The following is an 18853-nucleotide window of genomic DNA, read 5'->3' as shown; positions in this document are numbered from 1 at the left end:
CCATTCTTGTCCTCTTGATGGGGCCTTTCATCCAACCCACCAAAAGGAAGCTCATTTATCCATTTTTGCTTCACCTTTTTTGTGTTTGTGAAAATTATATGGTCAAAACTGAATAGTTTTAAGCCAAAAACACCTTACCAATATGTATTTTTTTTTTTTTTTCTGTAGGAAAAATCTAGTCTTTTAACTTAAAAAAGCCTCACTATACATGTCTACAGTGGTTAGACAAAATAATGGAAAGACCTAATATTTTGGCATCAGAATAATTGAACATCTCGTATGGCTGCCACAATCCACAGACCTCAACATTATTGAGCATTTATAGTCCGTTTTAGAGATGCAATGAAGACATCGATTTCCACTGCAATTGTCTTTAACAGAGTGTACTGTAACTGAAAATTCCTATGGAAACAATTCCCAAGTTGTATGAATCAATGCCTCGGAGAATTGAGGCTGAAATTGCCGCAAAAGGCGGACCTACACCATATTAAATTAGTTTGTGGTTTTATAAGGTGTTTCCATTATTTTGTCCAACCCCTGTATATGGTTCTTGGTGTAGTCATTTTTAAGCCAAAAAAATACTTTTTTTAAACAAGTATATTTCAGGTTTTTAAAAAAAATCTTTTGTACATTATGCTTTTTAGCCTATATATAGTCATTTTTAAGGAAACACCCTAATTCTCTGCCTGCCTTTGGTTTTATCCCACATGACTTTACAACACATCAGGACGATTTTCCAGCTTGAGAACTGATATCCCGAGAAAATTGAACGCAGCCGTGGTGCTTTGCGAAAGTATCAGCTCATGCCTAACACGGCCAAAGTTACGTGCATAAATGAGCATATTAAGGATCCGTGTACAGTTTATGGAGTTAACATTTTGTAGATCAGTTTTTCCCCCAACCTTTTTTGAATCACGGCACATTTTTACATTGCAAAAAATCTTGCAGCACACCACAAAACTGAAATGTTCCAAAATTACTATTTGTACGGTATATAATCATAAAATAATTTCTCAGTATTTATACCTACTCCGTGTGAAACGAGCCTGTTTATATGAACACAAATCCGATATCCTGGCAGCTTCAACAGTACCTCTCGGTCCGTTTTTATTTTTTCCTCGACAAAGTTGTCCGTTTCTCCGTGTTTTCCCGAAGGCGAACAAAATAGTCCATCGACTTGTTTTGAAGCGACGGGCGTTTCGTTTGGAGATGACGTTTAAGCTCGCTCGGCACCGTGGCACTGCTCGTGTCGCATTCAAGGACTGCTGGGATTTCTAGCCATCGGCCACTTTGCGATCTTCGACAATGTGTTGGAATAAAACACGGGGAGAATCGACGGTCGTATCATTTGGATAAAATGGAAAGGACACTTTCGCGCATATCGACACTTGACGAGCAATCAAATGATGCACAGTAGACGTGCTGGGTTCCACATTGTCATGGACAGCGAGGTGGCTGATGGCCAGAAATCCCAGCGGTTGTCGAACGCAACACGAGCAATACCTCGGTCATCTGCAGACAACCGAGAACTTTCTACCTACTGCATCCTTCCGACTGTAACTCCGCCCAAAGACATAAAAAAAAATAAATAAATAAATAAAGCGATATTGGATAATTACTTATGGCGCACCATTTTTAAAAAAACTGTAGAATATGCTATGTAGACTCCAAAGTATTTTTTTTACCAGTGAAATTCATATTGGGGCACATAAAATACTGTATGACTGGCAACACCCATTCATTGTTCATAAAAAGGTGCTATAGGGTCTTTTTAAAATTCCTTGTTGTATAACATGGTTGTTTAACAAAATATTACTTATACCTATTTATTAACGCCATACAATACAAGGACATTAAAAAAAAAACAAAAAAACGCTGTACTCATTTTATGCAAAGTGGAAGTTTACTAGCAAAACTGTCAAATGATGGTTAAAGAAGCAACACACCAGAACAAATGAAAGTTGAGATGTTAAAAGCGCAAATGTCGATTTCCATCAAAGTCGTCGTGAAACCAAAGGAGTCAGTACTGGAAGCTTCTCTTGGTCTGGATGTCGTCGAGAATCTGTTGCAGTTCCTCGTCTTCGAAGCGGCCCTCCAAACTAAGAGGTAGGGGGCAAAGGGGTTAGGTTAGGAGGATGTGCCTGCTTGGACTAGCGGAGCGACCGACTGACCTGGGGATGAGGGCCTTGGCTTCCTCGGCCGCTTCGGGACACAAGTTGGCCAAGCTGGCCAGCTCGAACTTGTGCAGCTTTTTCTGCAGGAGCAGGCTGGGAAAACGACAGGCGCTATCGGTTAATTAGCGCCGTCGACGGCCGGCTTCGGCCGGTGTACGTGTCTGACCTGCGGACGGCCGTGATGGTCTCTCGGTTCTTGAAGCGGCTGAAGCGCACGGTGTAGTTGAGGGTCTTCATGAAGACCTCGGACAGCTCCTGCTCGTCCTCGGCGCTCTCGTTCTGCTGCTTGCGGTGCTCCAGCAGCATTCGCACTTCGGAGTTGAGCAGCGTCTCGGAATTCTCGAATTCTAGACGACACCGCAATATCTTCATCAAACGGCTTTTCACACGAGATTATGTGACCATTAAGGCTCCTATTCTAGATGTCGCCGTCGGTGAGTGGTTTTTGTTCGGACACCTTTTGGAAAGAGCAGCTGCGAAGCATCTTCTTCCACGTCGCCGACATGCGGAGCCGAGCCCGCGGCCGCCATCCCTCCCTCCGCGAAACAGCGGCCGAATGAGAGAGACGCTCCGCTCCAGTGAGAGTTAAAAAAAAAAAACACTACAACGACAGCAGCCAACGCCTTGCTAGAGAGGCGTCTGATCTCTCTTGCCTTGCTTCGAATCAACTTCGTTTCCGTTTTGTACCGCGAGAGCTTCACTTCCGTCAGGTTTTGTAACGCAAGCGCGCCACCGTGCGGCCGGGAGGGAGCCGAACCGACCGACACCTACCTTCTATTTGCTTGAAACAAGTTGATGTCAAAACACAAAACGGGTTGTTTTCTTTGTATTTTTAACTCACATGTTTAAAAACATCTGCCGCACATTACGAATGTATTATAATACAAAACATCAGGCTGTTCAAAATGATTTACATGTTATACTGTGCATATGAATATATTATGAGGCTTCAGGGAAAAATTCTCATCGGTTTATTCATTTTATTTCTCATGACTTTATTGATGTCATTGTTTAATCCAATTCTGATTTTAAAAGGCAAAAAAAAAAAAACAAATCGGAGGTGTCTTAGAGAACTTTTGTCAATAGATTCTAATGATGATCACTGGGGTTAGACGAGTTTCTCAAAAGACGGGACGTCGTGGTGACGTCACGACATTCCAGCGCAAGTTCGGCGGTCTCGGATCCGCTCAGAAGAAACTGGGCGGAGAGACGGAGGGACGGACGGACGGACCACAACGCGCATATAGCATGAGGTCAGCCTGACTAATTGACTTACTAATTACAGATTCATTAGTGGATTGATAATGGGCGATTTGGCGACTGATCGATGAATGATCGTTGGCTGTGTTGGTTCATTATTGGAGTAAGTCCGTCAAGGACTATTGGTTTAATTGTCATTCATGAATCAACGCAGTCAATAAGCGTCAATACTCGTTCCTTACTGACTCTTAGTGCTCGATTGCAAAATGTAAACTTCTTCCAGTCAGATAAATTGCTCTTCAGGATTAGGGCTGTCTACCAACAACTAGTCTGTGGCTCGATGAATCGTTTCGAGGCGTCTGCTCATCTAAAAATACTCTTCGTTCATCCTCATAATATCAAATATTTTCTTCATTTATTGTTGACTTTTGTATTGTTGACCCCCTGGTGTTGGGAAGAAGAAAACAGTGTTTTGGCTGATTCTTCTGTTGTTGTTGTTATTAAAAACAAAATAAATAAGTATAGTGTTATTTCAATATTTTTTATCTTTGCGAAGAAAAAAAAGAAAAAAATCTTTTTTGTTGATAACATGGTCATCACCTGACACCTTGTTTGCTACCAGGTCACGTTGGGTAAGGCGCTATTGAAATGGAAAAGTTAACTGTTGACATTGGAGGCATTAACCCGACGCAAAAACCAATTTCGGGATTTTTTTCCATTAGAAAAACTGTGAAATTTTCCTAAATTAAACTCGAAGTCAAAAGTAAAGACGATTATGATCACTTAGAATAGTTCCCAGCAAGGAAATGTTAGCTGCAGATTTAAACCGTAGAGGACTTCAAATGGCTTGCAATGTAGCCTTATAATCAGGGGTGAAAGTGGGCCAGAACGATCAGGAACGCAGTTCCGGTATAAGATTTAGGACTGGAACGCAGTTCCGGTATAAGTTTCAGGGCCGGAATGCTGTTCTGGTACACGGTGCTTTAATTCCAAAAATATGACGGCAATTGTCAAAATGCTATGTAAAAAAAAAAATTGCTAAACTGCCACACATGCATTTCATCTCCAAGAAGAAAACAGTCTACCAACATCAGATTTAAATACACAAGTGTTAACAAGCGTAATGAAGTGCTTGTGTAGCGTCATCCGTTTCCACCGATATTTATCATTTATTTTATTCCACGGACGGCATGGAGGTTTCCCGCAGCTGCTGCAGTTATCTGAGTCTGATGATGATGAGTCAAAGCAAAGCGCCTACACTCATTTATCCGTTCAATTGGCTAACATACTGACATGTGATCAGCAGAAATAGTTAGCTCTGATTGGTTCAAATGTGCATGTTTTCTGGAACAGCAAAAAAAAAAAAAAAAAGTTTGTTGAATTGATGTGACAAAAAAAGGGCAATGCAACAGACAATTGATCAAATCTTTAAGAGCAAGGAAATAGTTGAGGAGGCTTATTTATCATATTTAGTTTTCTCTGCTCTAATGGGGAGGTTCAGAACATCTTAGCTGTTAATGTGCACTTTGGAGTTATATTTGTTCATTTAGGTTAGGCTACTTATTCATTTCCGTATGATTTTAAAAAGTCAATGTTTACGCGATCTTCAAAATATATTCCATTTCACTCTACATAATACAAGTCATTTGTACTTATTTTTCTCAATGTATGTTACTTATATCTTTATTATTAGGGAAAAAAACAGAAAGCAAAAGTAAATGTTTACATTAACTTCAATTTGGATATACATCCTATGTTCTTAGGTAATTAAAATTGAGATTTGGCAATGAGTATGAAAGGAAATGAGGGAAAATAAAAAATTAGGAGATGGAGGTTGGGGTTATTTTGGGCTGTTTTTGTTAACTTTTATTTTGCAAATCAGTGAAAAAATACGATTTTGAATGAAAATCAGTTTTCGTATGTGTTATCGAAATAACTGTGCCAAAACAGTTTTCTTTGCATTTCAGTAGTTTTAGGAGGTCTTCTCCCCCCCCCCCCCAAATGAAAAGAAATAAATAATTAAATAAATATTTTTTGGCTCCGTGGTGACCTTCACCTTCAATTGATTTGAGTGTTGTGAAAAGGGGGTATTGATTAGTGAACCTTTTAGTTTTCAAATTCATTTATGTGTCTTTGCGCCATCTAGCTGCAGGATTTGCGGGTGCTTTTATTTCCAATACAAAAACTCCAACACATACTGTTGGTGAAATAAAATGCTGTCTTTGTTGTAGCCTAGTAGTAGTACATAAACTACCTAGCATGCATGTATACTGCCATCGTGCACGCCTTGTATGGTGCGAGCATGACAAATTTGGACCAAAACGGCTGTTTTGGGTTGGGGAAAAAACAAAATTAGATCCTCCTGCTGTGACTGACTGTGATCTGCGCTAAACAGTGGAAACCACAGGATTAACAAATCATATCAAAAATTGGAATTCAAAATGATAGTCAAATGATTTGTCTTGTCCTCAATGCAGAAAGCTTATTTCTGTAACGAACGCAACAAGACTTTTTTGTTGTTGTTATTGCTTGAAGGGTTTAGTTAGGCTGAAAAATCTCCAGTGATTCATCCACTATCAAAATTTGGTGGCACCCCTTTTATCGCTACTTGCGCTGGATTGTGCGTTTAGGTCCGCGTGTTCAAGGGTGTGCGCGCCGGCGCTATTACTGCTGCTGCTGCTGCTGCTGCCGCTGCCGGGCCCGACGTCGACGACCCGGCTTTCGGCTCCGTCCGCCCGACTGACGGAACTCTTCGGAAGCTTCCGCTCGCCCGCCTTCCCGGCGGCCTACCCAGACGAGACGCGACGCCGCTGGGACGTGGCCGTTCCCGTCGGCTTCCGCGTTCGACTTTACTTCAGCCATTTTGACCTGGAGCCGTCCGACTCGTGCCAGTGTGACTATGTCAAGGTGAGACGTACCGCTGACGATTTTGGGTCTCTTGCGGGTCACTCGCTAATGATTTTGGGGCATTCCTGGGTCACTTCCTGTACATTTTGGATCATTTCCTGTTGATGTCGTGGCATCTCTGGGGTTACTTGCTGGACATTGGTCACTTCCTGTTGATTTTGGTTCACTTCATGTTGGTTTTGGGGCATTCACACATCACTTCCTGCACATATTGGGTCATTTCCTGTTGACAATCTGACATTTCTGGGTCACTTGCTGTAGGTTAGGGTTTGAGTACGGTGATTTCATTTTTTTAATTTAGAAAGGGTTGAAGGACGCCATTGTCCCCTTTTGTCCTTCGCATATTCGTTGAATTTTGGGTGGTGAGAGTGCTGGCAAATTAGAGGCTGGAGATGAACAGTATTCCCTGGAAGGTTTCTTTGCAGAATATTCTGGGTACAAATGTGATCCAGACAAAGGCAAAAATACAGGGAAACACAAATATGAGGCAAGTCTTTTTATACTGTTGAAAGGACGTTGCCAAAACTCTGGCCCAAGCTGGGGAGTTTTTCATCAGACAAACATCTTAAGTTGAAACCTTGTGAGACTGTCCAGGCTGGTACGAGCAGTGATTAATACAGTAAGCACAGTTTCTGATAAGGCGGTCAACAGATAGCCATTGTGGTTGTTCAAAGAGAATCACACCAACATGGCCAAATATGGGCATGGTGCAATACATGCTATGATACAGTCTTCAAAAGACAGACGTAGTTACGGATAACCTGGTAGGATACAAAGTATCTCGCTAAAGCCCCTTCTCCGAACGCTGCGCTTTTTCCCGCGTAGGTGGAGGCGGAGGACGGGTCCGGGGGCGGAGCGTCCCTCCTGGGCGTGTTCTGCGGCGGCCGGGCCCGGGATCCGGAAAGCGCGCCGGGCGAGGACGCCCTGCTCTCTCCCGCCAACGCGCTGAGCGTGACCTTCTCGTCCGACTTTTCCAACGAGGAAGAGTTCGGCGGATTTGTGGCGCACTACAGCGCCGTCGGTGGGTTTGGAGGACCATTCAAGTGGGAAAGTGCTTTTATTTTGGAAGACACTTATCTCTGCGTTACTCATTAAAATGAGTTATTATGCTTGCGTTAAAATGAGAGGTCAAAACCACAGGCCTACGGAAATCTCTGAAATATTTACTGTTATGAATTGTTTCAATAAAAGGAGATTAAAACAAAAAAAATAGTGAAAAATGTTCTCCATAAAATCAAAATTAAAATCTTTTTTTTATTGAAAAAAGTTTTTGGAACAGGATTTTCTTGAAAGATGTCATTTAAAAACAAATGCTTTTTTTTTTTTCTTTCTCTTTCGCGGTTGCTACCGTCGGACATTGGATGGTTTTGCGATCCCGAGACGTGGACGAGTGCGCGGAGGACGAGGAGGCCGCCTGCGATCACCTGTGTCACAACTACGCCGGCGGTTTCTACTGCTCCTGTCGCCGCGGTTACCTGCTGCACGGCGACAACCGCACCTGCAAAGGTCAGTCCGGTACGCCAAAATTCCACTCCGCTAACTTTAAAACAACACAACTTTATTTGGTGAAAACCTGAGCACGAATTACTATATTTCATCCATATCAGCTCTTATGATGACACTTATGAGCCCACGTGAGCATGTTAGGCTAAAAAGAAATACAGACGAGTACACCCTTACGTCTGATCGGTCATGTGATTATCATAGCCAAACTAACCAGTAGAGCTGACGTGATGGCAAAAATGAGCTCTATAGTGTAGCGTATCTTCCTCGCACATCTACCCAAGTAAAAGCATAGGAGGTAAAAGTACACTTTTCTCCAGAAGTGACTCAAGTCAGTGTATAAGAAAAAAGTCAGTTCAGCGGCAGCCGTAATGTCCAAACACGTAGGCCGGCCAGCCGGCCGGCGACCTTTCTGACCTTCCAGCTAAACAACAGATAGGACAAATATGCGCGTGAACTTTTGGCGACCGATAGCCAAGGCCGTTCATTTTTTTTTTTTTTTTAATTGAACTATCACAAATATACAAAAACAGAACCATATATACAAATAATTTGGCTAAAACGTCTTTGTACTTTTTATAACCCATTCAACCGGAGCATGGAATTGAGTACAGAAAAATATACAGTATAAGGAAAAATAAATAAATACATATAATAACATTAAAATAAAATGCCTTTTTTTCCCAAATAAATGGACAGGTTTCAGTGCATTTTTACTCTTCATGATGAAACTTAAAATGGCTATAAAATTCTCAAAATTTTCCGCTAGATGCACAAAAATCACCAAATGCAAAGAAAATCACCCATATTTTCAGGGTCAATCGCAATATTAATATATACCATGTAAGTTTTTGGTATCATTTGTCTTATTTACCAATCGACTGTTTGTATTACTCGAACACAGCCAATAAAAAATAAATAGCATTTATATCATAGTTTGAGGAAACAAGCAGAATATATTTGCCATAGGGCATAGGAGATACATGACGCCTTCTTATCACGGAAGCCCATCGTGTGCGTCATGCAACTGACTGAGCAAGATTGACGCTGACCAGGCAAAACATCTACAAGCCCGCGTATGCACCATCAACTCTCACAATCAGTTCTCCCGTACAGTCCAGAACAAATGGTGGGATGTCCTGTCCCAACACTAGGAACACCAGAGAACGCCCGATATCCAATGGATAACCCAACTGATAAGACTCCGAGAACCCCTTTGAGACCGAGGTGGCAAAATCCACAACCCTCGTTGTCCTGACAACAGTAACTCCCGAATCCTCCTGTCCAAACCACAAGCAGACAATAATTCTAAACAACGCCCGAGCACACCCTTCTTCTGCCCACAGCCCGCCCCGCGAGAGCCTTCAAAAAGACTGAATGTTTAACTAATCGTTGTCATTTTTCTCGGCAACCTTTTGTTGACGTGTGCTATGGTGACCTTGGAACGAGTCTGCCTCCTCGCCTGAAACTGTTTCCGTTTCGCCTTGCCGTTTGATCGCCGTCGACCCGAATAAATGGTCAACTTGTACTACGAAGCCTTTTTCCAGCTTTCAAAATGGTGTAAGTGCAAGTGGTTAAGACTAAGGTGAACGCGCTCTTGGCCGGGTTGTCACGGTCTCGCCGGCCCGGGTCGATGGAGCCTCACCAGCACAGGTCCAGCGGTTCGGCTGGCGTGATTCCGGCAACCTGGCTAAAAGGTCCGACTCTTTCTGCCCAAAATAACAACTAATAAATTACTCATTTTTCACATCAGAAACTTAATACTTAAGGAAATCATGCAGAATCTTCTTAAATTGACTCAACAAAACCAAATTTTGTATTTTTCTATTTACATTCACAACTTGTTTTGGTTGAATTCCGCTATTGTGTCGGAAAACAAAATCCAACATGGTGGCCATCACAAAACCAGCTTTTTGAGCTGAAAAATCTGGTAAATAAATATTAAAAAGTGGAACTTCTGATCTGAATGTAAAACAGTCTGGATTCTTGGTTAAAAGCAAAAAATGGGCAGTTATTGTTCATTTTACGTCAATATTTCAAGCCAAAGTTACGGTATTGCGTCATCCAACATGGGGCTCGTCACAAAACAAAGAGCCTTTTGAATTGAAAATTCCTGTAAATAAATGCTTAAATTGCAAAATTTCTATAAATATGAACGCAAAACACTCTAGACACTTGGTTAAAAGCAAAAAACTGGGCAGTTATCATTCAGTTAACGTAAATATTTCAAGCTCATTTTTCCCATTCCTTACATGGTATTCCCCCATGTTTCAAAGTGCACGCATGGTGCGAAAAATATATTACCATGTCTCGACCACATCACTCTTCAGACACTCCTGTCAGCTTGTATGCAGTAAAACCTTGGTCCTATTTCCACCTAAATTCGGCGTTAGAACGCAGCATGTGTTTATCACAGTGAAAGCCAATTCTACGTTCTGTCTGGGTCGGCCCCCTACGAGCAATGTCTGTGGGAGCTGTCTTGTCAACTGATGGTGGAGTGCATCAAGATCATAATCTTGGGAGAAGATGTGTTTTATAGAATTTAGTCGTGGCTATGCCAAGTCATCAAAACCAAAATCCAGAGCAATAGACTTTGACGTAGAGAGAATCAAACCTACAAAGGGAAGGATGAATTTTTCCGAAAATAGGACTGTCAATCCAATCAATTGCAGACCAATAACATCCAGTCATTGTGATGGAACCATTTCTTTCTAACTCTGATATGATGGGCTTCCATTATAAGAGGACTTGCTTATGATCAAATCCCATTTGAACGAGAAGCCAAGGCCGCTAAATACGGACGCCTTTTTCGTCGGCAGCCGAGTGCCACGGGGCGGTCTATCGGGAGCCGGCGGGTTCGCTGAGCAGCCCCGACTTCCCGTCGCCGTACCCCAAGAGCTCCGACTGCTCCTACGTCATCCGGGCGCCGGCCGGCCGGAAGCTCCGCCTTCGCTTCGACGACGCCTTCGACGTGGAGGACCACCCGGAGGCCGCGTGTCCCTACGACTACGTCGAGGTGCCGTTCGCTCGCCTCCACGACATGTTTTTTTCATAAAGGATAAGGGGCATGAGGGCTGTCCACGGGACAATATTTTGCAGCCTCCGTTTCACATCCAATTGTAGCATGAGCATTTCTTTTCCTATGGACGTAATATGTTAACCCTTTCAGAGACCGTGAGCGTGTATTCAAACGTTCTCATTAGCCCAAGTCATTGACTCCCAACAGCCCAGGCCACAAAGTATGTGTTGTGGCAGTTAGGAAAAGAAGAAAATGGACATTGAAAACACCTATGGACAGCAATCCAGTGGACAGTTTTTGAAAAATGATTTATTTATTAGGAGAAAGCAGGAAGGGGTTCATGATGGGACAGAAAAGAATGAAGCAGACAGAAGAGGAGAACAACAAATGGACGTTTTTTGTTTTTTTGAAAGACGTTCCCGTTTCAGATCCAAACGGCGACCGGAGAGCTGGGTCCGTTTTGCGGCCGTCGCTCGCCCGGCCTCATCCGGATCGACGCCGACGCCGTCGTCGTCTCCTTTCACAGCGACCACTTGGGAGAAAACACGGGATGGAGGATGACCTACACCTCTGAGGGTCACTCGCACGCACGCGCCCGAAACAAAAATATTCTTTGCCGCAGAATACACACCTCACCTTTGCTGTTTTTTTTATTTCAGAGACGGGAAGTGTGTGTACGCCTCCCACCAACGTAACGGCGAGTCCGCCGGCGTCCCGCTTCTCCTCGGGCGACGTCGTCCGGGTCCGGTGTTCGCCGGGCTCGGAGTTCGTCAAGGTGACGTCGCTACCGTTCCGCGATCGTTAGCTTCCGTAGCGTCGACCGCATGGTCTCTATCTTAACATTAGCATTTATTGATCACTTCCTGTTGATTTTGATGAATTTACGGTCACTTCAAGTCCATTTTCTTTGGGCACCTGCAGATCCCTTTTTGTTCATTTTAGATGACTTCCTGTAGATTTTGGAGCCATCTCGTCCGGGTCTGGAACGTACTAACGAACAAGGTGAATACCGCATTTGTTTTGTTTGGCGGCAGGACGGCGAGCGCGTGGCGGGCGGCGAGCTTGAATTGCGGTGTCGGCGAGACGGCACGTGGGATACCGCGCTTCCCGTCTGTCAAAGTAAGACTCGTGATCCGTTTCCAGTCAGTCAGTAGAAGAGTTGCCATCTGTTTCCACGGTGACCGGCTACCGTTAAAATAAATCCCTACGCCTCAGCGGTGGATTGCGGCACGCCGCCAAACGTGGACGGCGCTCGAGCGGCCTTCGGCGACCGCCACAACTCGACCCGATTCGGGGCCGTCGTCCGCTACGTCTGCGACGACGCCTACCGACAAATACGCCCCGAAGACGGTAAGCGCGCTGGCGCTTAATGCGCCCGGTCGGATCTGACGTGCCCTTTTTTTGAGGACGACAGGCGAATACTTTTGCGGGCCCGACGGGCTGTGGGTCAACCGGGCGGCAGGGGCGGAGCTCCCTACCTGCGAGCCCGGTAAGTGGCCGGTCGCGCCGCGGTCGGTCGCGGCGGTAACACGCTTTGTTATCCCCGTTAGCGTGCGGCCGGCCGTCGCGACCTCTGGCCGCTCGGGCCAAACGCGTCGTGGGCGGGCGGGCGGCCGAGCCCGGAAACTTCCCCTGGCAGGTCCTGCTGAGCGTGGAGGACTCCAGCCGCGTCCCCTCGGAACGCCGGTTCGGCTCGGGGGCCCTGCTGTCGGACGCCTGGGTCCTGAGCGCCGCCCACGTCCTGAGCTCCCGCCGTCGGCGCGTCGGCGCCGTCCCCGTGGATCCCCGACACGTCAAGGTGAGCCCTCCAAACGAAAATGTAAGCGTGCCAAAAAGGAAAATGACTGCTTTGTGCAATTTTACATGTATTTGGCACCCAAATCTGTCCACGTTTTTACCGTTTCCAGCCAAAACAATAGACAGGAAACGCCCACTTTTTTTCCAGATATTCTGGTTGTGATGTCACAACCAGAATGGATGATCGCAATTAGCTTTCTAGTGCTGCGCTAACAGAGATGGGCTGAGCAGCCAAAAATTCGACTCAAGAGTAGTGTTCCTGCAAAATAATACTACTCTAGAACGTGAGTGCCCTCTAGTGGAGAAAACATAATTCCTTTAATGAAACAAAAAGGATCATAACCCTGGTTTTCCGTGGTCAATTGGCGCCAAATAAAAACTGGGAGAGAGGTAAAAAAATTTCGACATCTCATCGGTGAAACTGATGATGTCTCTAGCAAAAAAAAAAAAAGTAAAATGGAATCCTTGAGAGTCCCTATCCAGCTTGTTTTTAATGTCTCCCTCCTCCAACACCAGCGAATGAAATAATCAGGATTGTTATCAGGCTGCTGCCGATGAGCTGATCATTTGATTCAGGTGTGTTAAAGGAGGGAGACATGGAAAACAAGCTGGATAGGGACTCTGAAGGACCGGATTCCTGATGTAGACTAAAGAGGAAAAACGTCATGACGAGTGTAGCGTTTGTTCTTCACAAATATACTCAAGTAAAAGTCAAAAGTATGGCTTAGTAAAACTGCTCTTAGAAGTACATTTTTCTCAAAAAGTTATCCAAGTCAGTGTAACGCGTTACTAGCCACCTCTGTGCGCTAGCTATCGCTCGCACGGCAACCGGAGCGATGGTTAGTATGCTAGCAGCTCATTCTGGGTGTGGCGTCATCTACTGTTTGGAGATTTTTTTCATGGGCGGGGCCAAGGCAGCTGAGAAAGGAAGACTAATTAGGCCGATAAGCCCTTTCTGTCACACTTTTCCATGGTAGCTGTTGAAGGACGCCGTTTTCTCTCTTTGTCCTCCGCGTGCTCATTGAATTTCGGGTGGTGAGAACGCTGGTAAATTAGAGGCTGGAGATGAACAGTATTCCTTGGAAGGTTTTATTGCAGAATATTCTGGGTACAAATATGATACAGACAAGGGCTGCGATCTCGCAAAAGTACAAGGGAACACATTACGAGGCAAGTCTTTTTATACCGTTGGCAGAACGAAACGGAAACTAGCTATAGCATAACCTGGGGATTTTCCATTAGAAGAGCATCTTAAGTTGAGACCTTGAGAGCTGGTCCTAGCTGGTACGACAGTGAGTCATAAGCACAGTTTCTGATAAGGTGGTCAACAGATACCCATTGTGGCCATTCAATTTGGCCACACAGTTGATGGCAAAAAAAAACAGGGTTCCGCCAAAAACCTGATTTATTTCCAATGGCCTGTTTGTCATTCCATTGACAGGAAGTGAAGTGACCCTGAAATGAAAAAGGAAGTGACCCGATTTAATCAGGAAGTGACCCTGAAATGCTCCGATTTTAACAGGAAGTGAGCTGATTTTTACAGGAAGTGGCCCCGAAATGCTCAGATAGCATCAGGAAGTGAGCCAATGTGAAAAGAAAGTGAACCCAAAATGCCTGCAACTTTATTCTCATTAAACATCTTATTCTCCGCGTTTTTTCGGCGCGATGCGCATTCCGAACCGCTTAACCAATTGAAAAATTTTACGGTTCCCTGGAAATTTGCCAAAAACTTTCCCATTCATTTTTAATGGGTAATTTCCCGTTCACTTCACTTTCAATGGAATTTACCTTGCATTGACAACATGTATGTCGAACCTATTGATGCCAATGTACTTGGATTCCACTGACGCCTATGTAACTCTATGCCATTGACGGTCATGGACATCCCAAATTTTTCCCATTCATTTTCAATGGGGAAAAAAAACAATGTCCCCAAATCAACAGGAAATGAACAGCTATCAAGAGGACGTCCCCGATTCCATTGACGCTTATGAAGGGTGCTGCCATTGACGGCCACGGACGTCCAAATTTCCCATCCGTTTTTCTAATGGCATTTACTTTGTGTCATGCGATTGACAGGCATGTTTGTCCGTTCCCTTGATGCCAATGTACTTGGATTTCATTGGCGCCTATGTAAGTCGATGCCATTGAAGGCCATGGTCCAAATTTTTTCCCATTCATTTTCAATGGCAAAAAAAAAACAATGTCCCCAAATCAACAGGAAATGACCAGATATCAATAGGACGTGTACCCCAAACGTCCCCTATTCCATTGACGCTTATTGAGGGGGCTGCCATTGACGTCCAAATTTCCCAATCATTTCTAATGGCATTCACTTTGCTTAATGCCATTGACTGGCATGTTTGTCCATTGTATTGATAGCCCTGGGCGGGGCTAAGATCTGTATCTCCACACAGCAAAGACCCAGAATCATTTCTCCTGAAATCGCAGTTTCTAGTTTGGGGTGGATTTGTGTCCAAAAGCGTGCACTGCTAACTTTGCTGTAGTATTTGATTGCACCTTTAAGGGAGGCGTCACCACTTTGCCGACGTGTCCGTCAGGTACTGGCGGGCGTGGTGGACAAGCGGGAGGCGGGGGGCCTTTCCGTGACCCGGGTGGTTCTCCATCCCGACTTCCGGCCCAGCGACTTTGACAATGACATCGCCTTGGTCCGGCTGAGCGTCAGAGTGGCGCTCGCCGCCGCCGTGCGGCCCATCTGCCTGCCGCCGCCACAGCAGGTATGGGAAGTTCCCGAATAGAGGGGGCGGGCTCCTTTTGGCCGCGCCCCCAAAACGGTCAAACCCACTCGCCCCCCCACCCCCCCCGAGTTGCGCACTTTCCAGACTATAAGACGCGCTTTATTCATACTTTGGTCGTGCTTAAAGCTAAACTATACAATTGACATCTTCTGCAACCGAGCACGGGGTAAACAGGAGCCACAATCAGCAGCTAGAGATCGCTCTTGGCTTATCATTAAGAAGCCAAGAAGTGTTTGTGCTCTTTACAGTATTGACTGTATTTACATTGAACCAAAGCAATCTGTTTGGAGCACTTTGATATACGTTTCCATTTTCCTTCTTTTGATTTTGCATCAGCGGTGTTTCCTACTGTATACAGTGTATTCTCGTACGTTCATTTTTAACAAATGCGGCAAACGTTGTTTATTTTCAACGGGACTATACGAGGGCTGGAGACTTTTTGACCAGTGTTCAGGGAGTTTAACCACGCAAAGTCACTAGTTAAATCTGGACAGTCTTAAATTGTTTCAGGAGGAAGAAACACAGAACATTTAGGAGGCTAGCCGGTCGACAAATCGGTCGTTGGAAACTAGTAACGGCAGTCTGGAGCTCACGCTGACAAAGGGGAGTCGCTAGAGCTAAGCTAAGCTAATGGCGATCCTTAGGTTAGTCAATATCAGGAGCAAAAGCCTGCGTGCGCGTACGCTAGGAAAGTTGCCGACCAAGCGGCCTTGGCGGAGCTGAAGTGCGCTCGCTAAGCTCTCGTGGTAGCTGGCTTATGACTACTGTTTAATTTGATTTTTTGTTGTTCAAGTCATGTGCTACATTCTCCTTCGAAAATTGGATTTATAGTCCTGTGCCACTTTTCTTTGCCTGATGGGCTCATTTTTTGTCGAAAGTGACTTACAGTCTGGAAAATACGGTACTGAGCACATCCGTTAAGTTTGTGACCGGACGGCTCCCCAGGGCGACGCCCCCGCGGCTCCTCCCGACACCCTGGGCGCGGTGGCCGGGTGGGGCGCGTCCGGCACCGCCGCCGCGTCCGACCTCCTCCGTTTCGCGCGGCTGCCGGTGGTCCCTCAGGACGAGTGCCGCGCCAGCTACGCGGCCCGCCCGGGCGGCGGCTACAACGTCACGGACAACATGTTCTGCGCCGGCTTCTACGAGGGCGGCCGAGACACCTGCCCGGGCGACAGCGGGGGCGCCTTCGCCGTCCCGGACCCCGTCACCGGCCGCTGGGCGGCGCTGGGTCTGGTGTCCTGGGCGGGGCCCGAAGAGTGCGGCGCCCGCCGCGTCTACGGCGTCTACACGCGCGTCGACAGATACTTGGAATGGATACGCCGGTGCCAGAACGCGCCTTAATGGATCAGCGAAGAAGTTTTCTCAGGTCCGGTGCGTCGCCCTCTGTCCTTTTGGAATCACAAAATATTGAAAGTAGTTTATCAGCTGAAGCCAATAAAATACCGAGGTTTTTAGTTCCTTTTAATAATAAGGAAACATAAAGTCATTGCTATCAACACAGCTCAATTCATTGCCTAGACGTCTAATCTTTTGGAAGCGAGAGGGTGGCAGCGAGTAAACGCCTCTCACTTCAAACGGATAGGACGTCCACTAATATTCCCGGCACAAGGATTATTGGGAAGGGCGATAAATGCTGCGTCGCTGGCGGCCATCTTGGGTAGGGAGACCAGCAGTCAAAAAGCAGATCTCAAAAAACACAAATTCCGCTGCGTCTGTACATTATTTCTTGGTAGTCCTCGATACCGATTTCGGTGCAGTATCGGCAGTGGCGGACTTGGCAATTCTGGGGCCTAAGGCGAACATATCCAGGGGCCCTCTTCATGGGTCGGGGTTAAAAAGGTGAGAAGGGTGTGGATGAAATATGTTCCGCTACACTAGGGCTGTCCTAAACGACAAATATTCTCCTGAAAAGTCAGCTGACTAATTTTACGATTAATCCACTAATAATTTTTTTTTTTTTAACTAATTAAGCAATGAAATTTTTGATGACACTTATTCATTCACAAAACTATTTTGGAACTCTTAAATTCTTTATTAAAGTACAAATAATCATGTAAATAACAATAATCACAAATAATCAATGAGGTTAAATGCTGATAGCATTTACTAGTGCAAAAGAATGGAAAGTCAACAGATTCAGAACACTGACTTTGCCTTTCCAACATTATTCAAAACAATTCTTAAAAAAAATTCTAGCAATATTATTATACAGTAGTATGCTACTATATATAATAGTAGTATAATAATTATTCATTGGCAATCATATTTGTCATGAGGGGTGTCATTTGAAAGCTATTCTTAGTGTAGAATCTGTATTATGTAGTATTTACTCAACGTATGATAATATTAATTCAGAATTATGTGGGATTAACTCCAGAAATCATTATTTATATGACGAACATGACGTGCTTTTGCTGTTAACCAGCTGTTGAGTGTTATTGTATGACTGATTGGAACTGTACTACATTGTTTCGCCACAGGGTGTGCTGTCGTGTATTTTATGTTCGGTGTGAAGAAGAAGAAAGTTAACAGAGGCCTGTTCTCAACTTCTCCCTCACTGCACTTTGGCTCTCATGGAGAGCACCTTCGCTCATGTGTTTGAAATAAACGACAGCTGACGTGCAAAGTAGCAAGTGAGCTGTAAAAATAGCGAGCTTAGTGGCGTGAAAACCGCGGGAGAGCTACTGTAAGTGAAGCTAACGAACAGCCAAGCGGAGCTAAAAGCGATGCTAAACGGCACGAAATGAAGCTAAGCGACTGATACTCAGTCCGTCGTCGTGGAACAGCCATTGGTGCGTGTGTGCGTGGGAGAGATAAATGCAGCATTCAAATGGCTTTCTTTTTTGTTGTGTTATTTGTTTGTTTGGTACGCTGACATCATTATACATGACTAATAGTTGGGGGTGCTGCTGGCTCCGGTGGCCCAAGCCCTTGCTCGTTGGGTCAAGGGCAGCTGGTTGGGGGCCCTCTACTGGTTGGGGGCCTAAGGCGATCGTCTACTTTGCCTGAATAGTAGATCAGCCTATGAGTATCGGTACCGATAATCGGCGCGACACCCACCAATTGAAAGCTTACTTTGTATTATTTTGGAATTGCTCATTAGCAAAGTCCAAATGTTTCCAAAAAGTAAATGCAGTACACCTGACACAGGTCAAATGTCATTTTAATGAAATGTATTGTGTACACTGTCAAATTGAAAATGGGGCTTCAATAACTTTGCTGTTGTAAATACTGTTCTCTCTTTTTATTCAACAATATTTGTATTGATTATGCACACTGTAAATTGAGTTAAGCGAAACATTTCAAATGACAAACATCAAAAGTGGTCCCGAAATCAACAGGGAAATGAACCATCACGTCGAGAAAGCGTCAACAATCACTTGTCAATGACGGTTTCCACATTTCTTCCACGTCCTCTGCCTATCACAAAGTCTTTGGGGTCAATGAACCGGTATAGTACGAGTCGCCCTTTTAAAGCAGGTGTCTGGACCAGC

The 18853-nt window shown here is 44.9% G+C and overlaps 2 protein-coding genes across 4 annotated transcripts; one reads left to right on the top strand and one right to left on the bottom strand.

Moving 5' to 3' along the window:
- Positions 1-1882: 1882 nt before the first annotated feature.
- On the bottom strand, positions 1883-2870 carry polr2d (RNA polymerase II subunit D). The gene is made up of 4 exons (XM_057839460.1): positions 2632-2870; positions 2341-2521; positions 2172-2267; positions 1883-2099 (listed from the first exon to the last, which is right to left on the bottom strand). The coding sequence occupies exons 1-4, from the start codon at positions 2702-2704 to the stop codon at positions 2021-2023; spliced, it is 429 nt and encodes a 142-aa protein (XP_057695443.1). The 5' UTR covers positions 2705-2870; the 3' UTR covers positions 1883-2020.
- A 518-nt stretch (positions 2871-3388) lies between these two features.
- masp1 (MBL associated serine protease 1) lies at positions 3389-18764 on the top strand. 3 transcript variants are annotated; one of them, XM_057839079.1, is made up of 14 exons: positions 3389-3427; positions 6005-6281; positions 7107-7302; positions 7662-7796; positions 10604-10800; positions 11232-11379; positions 11463-11578; positions 11838-11922; positions 12019-12153; positions 12218-12292; positions 12354-12601; positions 15162-15338; positions 16305-16725; positions 17840-18764. In XM_057839079.1, the coding sequence occupies exons 1-13, from the start codon at positions 3423-3425 to the stop codon at positions 16698-16700; spliced, it is 2190 nt and encodes a 729-aa protein (XP_057695062.1). In that variant the 5' UTR covers positions 3389-3422; the 3' UTR covers positions 16701-16725; positions 17840-18764. The 3 variants fall into 3 exon arrangements, with proteins under 3 accessions (XP_057695062.1, XP_057695063.1, XP_057695061.1); XM_057839080.1 differs by having other exon boundaries at positions 7662-7787; positions 16305-18764; XM_057839078.1 differs by having other exon boundaries at positions 16305-18764.
- Positions 18765-18853: the final 89 nt, after the last annotated feature.

This window comes from Corythoichthys intestinalis, chromosome 6, assembly GCF_030265065.1.
Source record: "Corythoichthys intestinalis isolate RoL2023-P3 chromosome 6, ASM3026506v1, whole genome shotgun sequence".
In the NCBI taxonomy this organism is placed as follows: Eukaryota; Metazoa; Chordata; class Actinopteri; order Syngnathiformes; family Syngnathidae; genus Corythoichthys; species Corythoichthys intestinalis.
The sequence above is the reverse complement of the archived record's forward strand: the minus strand, read 5'-3'. Positions and strand labels throughout refer to the sequence as shown.